The sequence below is a fragment of the Alligator sinensis genome, unplaced genomic scaffold, assembly GCF_000455745.1.
Source record: "Alligator sinensis unplaced genomic scaffold, ASM45574v1 scaffold923_2, whole genome shotgun sequence".
NCBI lineage: Eukaryota > Metazoa > Chordata > Crocodylia > Alligatoridae > Alligator > Alligator sinensis.
In genome coordinates, this window is record NW_005842589.1 from 794,061 (window position 1) to 803,629 (window position 9,569).

The 9,569-nt window shown below is 40.5% G+C and overlaps 1 protein-coding gene across 4 annotated transcripts in view; it reads right to left on the bottom strand.

The window, feature by feature from the left end:
- Nucleotides 1–9,569, bottom strand: part of ROBO1 (roundabout guidance receptor 1) — a 461,057-nt gene that overhangs the window by 398,490 nt on the left and 52,998 nt on the right. For 2 of the 4 annotated variants that reach the window (XM_025214558.1, XM_025214557.1), the window contains exon 1: nt 2,587–2,611. The exons of the other annotated variants lie outside the window; for them this stretch is intronic. In XM_025214558.1, the coding sequence (XP_025070343.1) occupies nt 2,587–2,596 (10 nt within the window). In that variant the 5' untranslated portion in view covers nt 2,597–2,611. Of the gene's footprint in view, nt 1–2,586; nt 2,612–9,569 lie in introns of those variants that run through there. 4 annotated transcript variants of the gene reach the window in all.

Consider the following 9,569-nt stretch of genomic DNA (forward strand, 5'->3'; position numbering starts at 1 on the left):
GTTCAGCCTCCCTCCTTCCCCCCGAGGTAGAAGGGCTCCAGTTCACACCCACTCCATCTTCCTGTGCTAGCTGGGGAAGCCCTAAAAAGAGCTTCCTCCACTCCCATTCGAAAAACTTTTCAGCCTAACAGGGGCAGTTCCTAGGGGAAACTAGCTGCAGCCAGGAGCTAGATTCCCTCCCCTTAGAACAAAGAGTGAACTTCTGTTTGTTCCAAGGGATTGCTGCAACTCAAAACACTTCCTGCAAAGCCTTCTCAGTTACAGCGGGAGCTGCCCTTCTGTCTGCACCCATTATACCAGAAAAAATTGGGACTGTTCTAGGAGACTGGAATAACCCCACATTGAGCAATTTAGAGCTGCCTTAAAGGCTATAACAGCACACACAATCTGTGCTGTGCTGTACCCCACCCTTGCTTCTCTTCCTGGACTCAACTCTGTCATGTCTTCTCAGGAAGCATTTGTGAAGAAAACAATGGAAGATATATTTGCAGCTATCTTTCCCCAGTCCAAAATGGGGGTCTTGTTATATTGCTAGACAGACTCAGCTCAAGCAGGTAGGGGTCCTTGCCTCTTTTTATCTGCATTTTGATCCTTATAAGAAAAATAAATGGAAATAAAAGATCAAAATGAATTATAAAGCTCTCTGAAGATACAAAAACACTATGCTTAAACATTTTTGTACTATAAAATATATAAGCACTGTTTGTAGAAGACAAAACCTTCCATACATTTTAGATGTGTTGCTTTTTTTTGACATTTCCTAGATTTTGCTAGCCAGCCAATATAAAAATCACACAAAACAGTACTCAATTCTCTCATCTCTTGCACTTAATTTGTAAAGAAAATAAAGCAGCCTTCTTTCCATATTTTGTGTCAATTTTCTGTACTGCACTGCTTTCCAAACACTGTATACATAGTGAGATAATAAAAGCTGTCCTCAAAGCTTCCTTGAAAATTGAGCCTCAGTTTCTCAATGAGGGGAAAAAAAAAAATCTTATATTAGTTCAACTTCCAGGGAAACTTCTGGAACGTTCATATACTTTTTTAAACTTCTTTGATAGGTTACAGCAGGGAAGTTAAAGTGACAGAAGTGTCCATTAACAGATTTTTATCCTGGCATTTTATAAAGTAACCTTTCTCTAGAAAATTTCACAAAATTGCTTGAAGGAGAAAGGGACAAAAGTTACATTAGTTGACTGGCACATAGTGAGCATTAACAGCAAATTTCGTGACAACTGCCTGAGGGGATATAATGGCCATGACAACCAAGTTATAATCTTCCTGCATATCTACATGTTATTTTTTTAATCTTTCTTTCCTTTTAGCCTTGTTATTTAAGATCCATTTGTGTTATATTGAGTAGAAGCAGCTTCAATTATCAACATAAATCTTACAGTGGGCACCAATCCTGTAATTTTCTTGTCAAAAACCCATCCCACAAGGGATATTTGGTAAAAATAGAAGAACAGCACCTATTAGTTACACACCATATCTACTGTTAAATACAAAGTGAACTAGATATTTTTCACCAAGAAGACACCTCTGTGTTAGAAAAACTAACTTATGTTCCCTGCTCTAGTATAATTCAAATCATTATAAGAAGTCAACAGGATGCTGCCTATCAGCGTATGCCATACTGATTATTTCATGGTGCCCATTAAAGGAACAATGAAAAATCATGTAATTTTCCAGCTTTTTCGCTATTTCTGAAGAATTCAGAGCTTGAAGAAAAATAGTGAAGGATCTCAAGAAGACTAGATGTATTTAGTTAAACTCTTAAGGGAAAGACCTGCCCATATTTCTTCTCAAAGCACCATCACTATGTTGATACTGTATATGCATATGTAATAAATAAAGCAAAATGCACTGGAAAAGGAGATGTACCCAAGTCAATCTAATATTGTTTGCTATCAAAGCAATATAATATCATGCTAAATCCTCACAATTACAAACACATTATTGTGAAGCTAAACGTTTTTAACAACTTTCAAGCATGAAACTCAAATTAAGATTTTTTTTTTTTTTAATTTCTAGGGAAAATTCTGAAATTAAATTAGGGTAAAATAAGAAAGCTTTATTTCTTCTAACCAAAGATCAATTCAGTTAGCTACAGTAGTGGGGGCTAACCAGTCTGGCAGACAAGCCATAAATTAGCGCTTCATCTTTCCCAAGTGCCACTCCAATTCCCTTTTCACCTGCCCAATCTACTGCTCTGTTTCCTATCCTACGCTCTCTCCCTGCTCTGTTGCTCTGATTTTGCTTCCTACCCTACCAATTGGTGTGCTGCCTGTCCACTCCCTAATTTGCTACATGCACACACATAGCCTGCTCATGGTATTTGTGGCACACATACCACAGGATGGCCTAGCCAATCTACACCATAACCCATAAAAATCTTCTGATGTAACAGATCATTGGACTTTAGAAAAGTGTCTATAAAAAACTGTTCCTACTTGACTTCATTTCATTCTTCCCATGTCTAGATATAGACCAATCCAATGCAATCAACATTGCAAGCCAGGCCAGGTGAGTTTATTCTAACTAACAAAGCTTAGGGCTTTTGCAGAGATACGATCATATTCTCACATGTGACCATCGTGAAACTCTCAAGGCTGTACCATGTAGAACTTCTGTGGAATTCTCTTTCACTCAAAGTAAGGGATGAGGATTCTTCCATACACAGTCCTGTGCTGTAAAAAAAACAGTCTACCATAATGCAGTTAGACAGATCTATCAGGAAGAAAGGAATTCCCCACACATCTCAGATGATGCCAACTTTATTATTAATTAGATTTCAGTTAAAAATGCAGAGCCCTGGCAAACGTGCATCATTTTACGTGCATTTATGCAATGCATAGATTTGTCCAGAGGTAAAAGCATCCTAACATGCTCATACTCTCAGATCTTTTACATATTTACTCTGTCTTTGTACAGAAAAGCCTGGTAAATTTAGATAAGTTTTACAGAAATAAAGTCCTAGGAAGAGTTCTTAAGTTTAAATAATACTTGCTTAAACATTGTTATTGTATTCTTTTTATCTATCAAATAAAACATATAGGAAAATATAGGATTTACTCTGTATTTTGTTACTAAACTGACTGTGCTCTGAACCTTTGGCCCCTTTTACACATGCAGGTAAAGGCATGATGGGATCCAATGTGCGATTCAAACAATCACCCCTCCTGCTATGCTACGTGTGTGGCAGGAGGCACAATTGTGGGATTACGCATTAGATCCCACCGCATCTTATTGCTGGTACAGGGGGAGCTGACCCCAGACTCTCCCTGCACTAGCAAGCTCCCATGCCTGGGAGCCCGACACACCCCAGTTGAGGGGCTCCTAGGCCCAGGAAAGGGGGGAAGGGAAAGATCACCCCTGAGGTGTTCCTCCCACCCTGGCGGTTTCATGCATCCCCAGAAAGGGAGGGGGACGGGGTAGAAAATCACCAGGAGGCATGCTGCAGGGACCCAGCATCTGCAGCTGTGGGATTCTGGGTCCTGGCATCTTTGGGTGGTACGAGGACCCAGAGTCCACAGCTGCTGGGGCTCCCAGTCACAGTGAAGATCCTGATGTGCATGCAAATTAAAGCTTGCTAGCAACCAGTGATAAAGGCTGTACACATTTTCAGGGTCTAACTTTATAACTGGCAGGAGTTTTTTTACTGTGTGATAAGTACTTTGCATGTGTAGCTAATCTCAACGTAACTGCACAATTAACTAGTTTATTGTGCAATACCTGTAACATGTGGAGGGGGCCTTTTAGATACAGTAGGATAGAAAATTAATAAATAAATACACCAATAAATCAATCAAACAAACAATATATGTGTGTCACCCCCACCTAAGCATTACTATACTATGATATACTCCACCAAATAAAATCAATGGAATTACTAGCTGATAGTGATTTAGCCCAGGGGTTCTGAAAAGGTAAGAGATGATTGAGGGGCTTGGGGTTCCCTTTCCTCACCAATGAGGTCCCAGAGACTCACCCTCAATGTCCCCTGATTGGCCCCTTGGGTCACCTGGAGGGGGATAAAAAAGGGGCAGCGCAGCTGACTCAGGGGAGAGACCAAAGAGCTGGCAAGAGCTGGGCCAGCGGGGCAGGAGCAGTTGCCCGAGAAGCACCTGAAGGAGTGGGACCTGCAAGCAGCATTTGGACCCTCAGCAGCGCAGTGTGCAGCCAGCAGAAGAGGCTCCCCGCTGGGCTCCAAGATTCACTACGAGAGGCTGTGGCCAGCAGGAGATCTGAGCAGCGACCCGAGAGGTTCCCAGCTCTGCTTCCAGCTCCTCCAAAAAGAGGCCAGGCAGCTCAACATGAGGCCAAGGCTCCAGGAAGGTCAAAATCCCTTGTAGTTTAAAGCACCACTAGCACTGGTGGCTGTGGGGTAGAGTTTCTGTCTAGTGTGTGGGAGATTCTAGTTCAAGTCCCAGGTGGGATGGCTTAGGGTGAGTGAAGTGATGGTGAGAAGTTCTTGTTGCAGTGGAAGGGGGTCATTGTATTTTCCCTCTTCCCCTGCCCCCCTCCAGGTACCTAGGCCCTATATTCCTTGTTATTTGACGTTTTGTATTTTGTGCCTTTTATATTTTGCCAGCCAGTATTGTTTGTTCTGCTGTTTGTGTTTTATATTTTGTTAACCCTGTCTTTTGTCAACTGGATGAACATGTCTATGATTGTAAGCATCTAACCTTTATTGAATCCTGCCCCCTTGGGGCGTTGTAGTGTCCCCTATACCCCCTGGTTTATACTGGTTATGTTCCCAGTACTGTTCTCTCATTAAAAGGTATATTATTAAGTCCCCACTGGTTATCTGGCTCTGCTCTATAGGGGGAGGAGGGTCCCTACACCTCCCACAGCGCTTGTGCACCTGCTCTGATCCCTTCAGTTGGAGAGGGGGTACCTCTTAGAGTACCGCCCGGGTTACAGAGGCAAGGATTTCTTAGTGTGGTATCTGTTACTGGACTAACTCCATAGTCTATGCTGTGCTGGCTTTTACTTCTCAGACCTAAAGAATATCTTGGATTCAAGTGTGTCAGCTCTATCCCAACTATGTAGAAAGTCCATTTAACAATATTTTGATAAGAAATCCTTGCCTCTCAACATCTAAGGGTATAATGCACTTTAATTAATGCACAGTAACCTCACAATTTGATTCATCTTAACTTTCTGGAGCATCCCTGCATAGAGAGGAGTCCTAAGTACGTAATGCACCAACATAATCTTTAAGTTTCCTCTGCTTATAGAGAAAGACACCAGACATGGAAGATTAAGACTTACTTCTCACTTTCATTTCTGAATCATTCCTCAATCATTTTGCGTAAGCAAAAGTAAACTGCTTACTCCCTTGAAAAATATCTCTTCACATTGTTTCAAAATGGAGACTGTAATTGGACATATTTAAGCTCAAATAAAATTTCCGAATCAACTTTGTTTTGTACTTCAATAGCCTGTTTTAACCTCAGCGGGATAGAGACAGGACTGAGTCAGTCTTGTGCTGTCAGTGGGACCACATTATATAACCTCTTCCATTAACTTGTTGAGCATTCTCAACACCAGATTTTTTCCCCTGCTGCTTTCACAAGGAAGCTGACCTTGCTGTCTCAACAATTAAGGATCTTCTCCTAATTTCCACTTTAAATTTATTCATACTGCAGACTCCTGCTGTTCCTCTGCCAACACCACCCTTCAACTGAAGGAACTCCCCGATATGTTTGTTGACAGCAACCACAGCCCCTCTCAACCTCTGTTTCACTTCGCTACATAAGCCAAGATCTTTTAGTCTTCACTTGTACGATCAGATCTCCATTCCCCTGGTCTTAGTATTAGCCCTCCTCTATACACACTCTGGCTTGAGTTAATCTTTTTTTCAATCTGCAATCCAAAATGTATACATAAACTTTCAGCAAGCAGATTTAAAATATTTATCACTCATTACAAGTTCAAGGGGCACACAGAAAAGGTTTCTGCAAAATACTGGTAACCAACAACATTTGTCACCTGCAGTAAACACATCTGGGGAGTTGAGAGGTGGGTACAATCCCAGTTTATTATCATGTGAAAAAAAATAACTTCAGAAATATATATACACACACAACACAAGCTATTTTTCTGGAATACTTTTTATCCTATGTAGTATAACCCAGCTAAAACTATCTGCGTTTCCCATCATGTATTTTCTGTTTAGAGAGAAATGACAGGCAACTGAAATTATTAAAAACATCACTATCAAGCGAAGCCTCAGCATCACCCTTCCCCAATTTGTTACTACCATGATTACATAATCTACTTCTTTTTCATGTGCTCTTATTTCAAAAGTCTTCTTGCTCACTCCAAGTAAACTATTTCATGTCCAAATGCAGTCTGTATCTTGTAAGGGTGTCAGCCATTTTGAACAGCAACCATACCAAAATGTCAGGACACTGTACTTTCCCATCTGCCACAGCTGACATTCAAATAATGAAGAAATAATTACCAGGCATAAACCTTCAGATTTTTCCAAAATAGTTGAGTAAGAACTGCAGCCACAGACTTGGAACTATGTCTAGGCATGAGTACAACTGAGTAGAGGAACAGCCAAAGCATGTGTGCAGAAACTGTATTTCTGAGGCTGTCTCCTATGTGAAAATTTTTCTTTGGACACGCACAACATTACTTTCCAGAAAACTGAGCACTCAATTTAGCTGAAGAATTTTATTTGTTGTGGCAACTGTCTACTAACTTACTTAAACTCAAACTACATAATTCAGATAAATAATAATTACCGGTAATCCTCTTATCATAATTCTGCTACTACTCCTATGAATATATTTTCTCCCGTACTCTGAAGTACACCACCCACAGGACAAAGCATTAAAAAAAAATACTAGATTCTTGCCACCCAGTGGATATCTTAACTAAAAGAACAGGCAATTAGATTAATATTACTAGTTACGTTAGCCTATAGAAGCCCACCCAGCATGTCATGCCTATTGGACACCATTTTAAAAATGTGTTTAGTGACAGGTTGGTTTAACTACTTAGCTGGGAACAGGTCCAATTCTTCCCAATCTTCTAGAAATGTTAAAATATAGGGGAAAACACCTCCAAGTTTGACAAGGGTTGGACTCTACAGCACTCTAATATCCAACAAACAATGCACTGTTGTCAAAATATTTTCCTTTTTCTGAGTGTTTAAAGAAAAAAAAAGGAATTAGTCTGGTAGTAAGAAAAGAAAGCTGAACTTCAACAGGTAGCCTGGACCTGTTTTCTAGTCCCAAAAACTGGGTATTACTTCACTGTGGGTTCTGACATGTTTATGTCAAAAAAGATGTTTTTTTTAAATTGGTGTTGCAGTGTTTTGTCTTATGCAAATGTCAGCAGAAAGATATTCTTTCACCAATCCCGGTAATCAAAACATGATCCCTGATAGAGCAAGTAATTCCTGATGAAAGATCTTGGATTAAACAGGAGGTTTACGTTTATTGAAAGTAAAAGAAAACTCTGTTGTTTATGATACCTAAAGCTGGTTGAAGGAATTCTTGAAAAAAATCTTCCTCTTTAAAACATAAGCTCAAAAGTATATTGTAGTGCTAAGATACTATGAGTGTAATTACATTTCTCTTTTGGCTAACACAATATCAGATGGGAAACCAATCATTTACTGTGTATTTTAAGGCTGAAAAGTTAAAACCAGTAACCACAGAGAATCTGAAGCTTTTCTGAAGCAAAAGGATTACAGAAAAAATGACAAAAATACCCACAAGCTCCAAATTCAGTCGGTCCTGCCTCAGAGTCCTGTACACCAAGAGAAACAGCAGCCCAGCAATTTAGACTGGGGGAATTCAGATTGTACAGTATGCTAAAAATACATTAACACTACTAGTTTCATAACTGGTGATGAAAAAATGTATAGGGAACAGTAAAAGTATGCTACTGTGTACCGCTTTTCTGATCCCTAACTATATCATAGTTACTGCATGCATATTTCAGTTTCATGTCAGCAAAATATAACCATAATTTGATCAAAATACACCACATACATGCTTTAAAAATCATTCTAAAGTGCTTTAGTTTGAGATCTTAAATATATTTGAAGTGTGTCCTATGTAACACAAATTTTAAAAAACAAATCAACAGAAATGAGGCGCATAGCAATAAACTTCAGCACAGCTCATGCCAGAGTTTATTGCTCCCCCAGGTGCAGCATTTACACTTGTACTGAGAACTGCAGCACATTAAGTCAGGGCAGAGCAGCCCCGGCTAGCAGGAGACCCCTGAGCATGTGCCAGGAATCATGTCTGAGACAGAGTGCCTGAAAGCAGCACTGTAGTGGCTTGGTGACAGAGGCTACACTGGTTTCCTGTAATTGCCACTCAGGTTAGGGACAGAAGTTACACAAAGTGGTATAAGTGACCAGAAACTGGTTCAAATCTGTAAACACAAGAAAAGTTCAGTGCACATAAACTGCTTTCAAAATGGCTGCAACTGGTTTAAGAAAAAGCTGGAGGGATGTAGCATCAGACTTTACTGAACGTCTATCCCAGATCCCAGTTAACTCAGTCCCCCAATATCCCAGGATGCTTTGCTTTCCCCCCACAAAGCCCCCCCCCCTCATGGGGTGGGCCAGCTAGCTTTGACCCAAGCTATCTGCCCCAGCTGAGCAGGGAGGCATGCTCTAGCGGTCCCTCTCCCCCTCACCCCCCCAAAAAAAGCTTCTGGCCTGGGCCACTGCAGGTATGTGGCTGCATTTCCAGAATCAAAAGTGAATGTCTGTTCACTTGCTTATCTGTTCAATCTACACATCTTAGACTAACCTGTGAAGACTGAATTGATTCAGCCTCAGGCTTTTTGGGAGTCTGTACTTAGCCTCAGAGTGAGAAAGCTTCTTGATGTCAGACCCAGGTTTGGCATTGGGCAGCGTAGTTATACCCTTAATTGCAAGATAGGTTATGTTTCCACCAGAATCTTGTTGTAGTCACATACATCATTGTAGGTTTGTACAGCCTTAGCACACAGATGCCGTGACCTGGTTAGCTTTCAGGGTCTGCTAGAGTTTAAATGCCAAATAAAAATATTATTAATAATAATGGGCTAGGTTGCAGGCTAACATTTACTGAAAACTGCACCTTGTTAGAAAGTAAAGATTCAAATCAAAAGTGAGTAGTAGGTTTGTCTAGGCCAGTTAAGTTCATCCTCCCAACTGGGTAAATAGTATCTGAAAGTCTCTCACAGATACCAAAGTCCAGAACATAGGAAAGAAACTCATCTTCAAGGAAGAAAGCCAAAGTACAGCAAAGCCAGAGCAAAACCATAGGCTGAAGTACTAACCCTATTTCTTTCCTTCTCTTGGACAATCCACTTAATCCACTTTCAATTCAAGTTTAATCACAAAAACAAACCTCTTTAGATAAAATTATCTACCCACTGGGTCCTTCTGTAATTAACAGACAGACAGACCACACCAAAAGCAACCAAATAAGCATGCTACATCTGCCTGGCAATGGGAGAAGCCTTCTGTCCCCCTAGGATAGAATACTACATGGACAGGGTAGAAGAGCTGTTTATACATCAGTTTCATTTCCCTACAACCC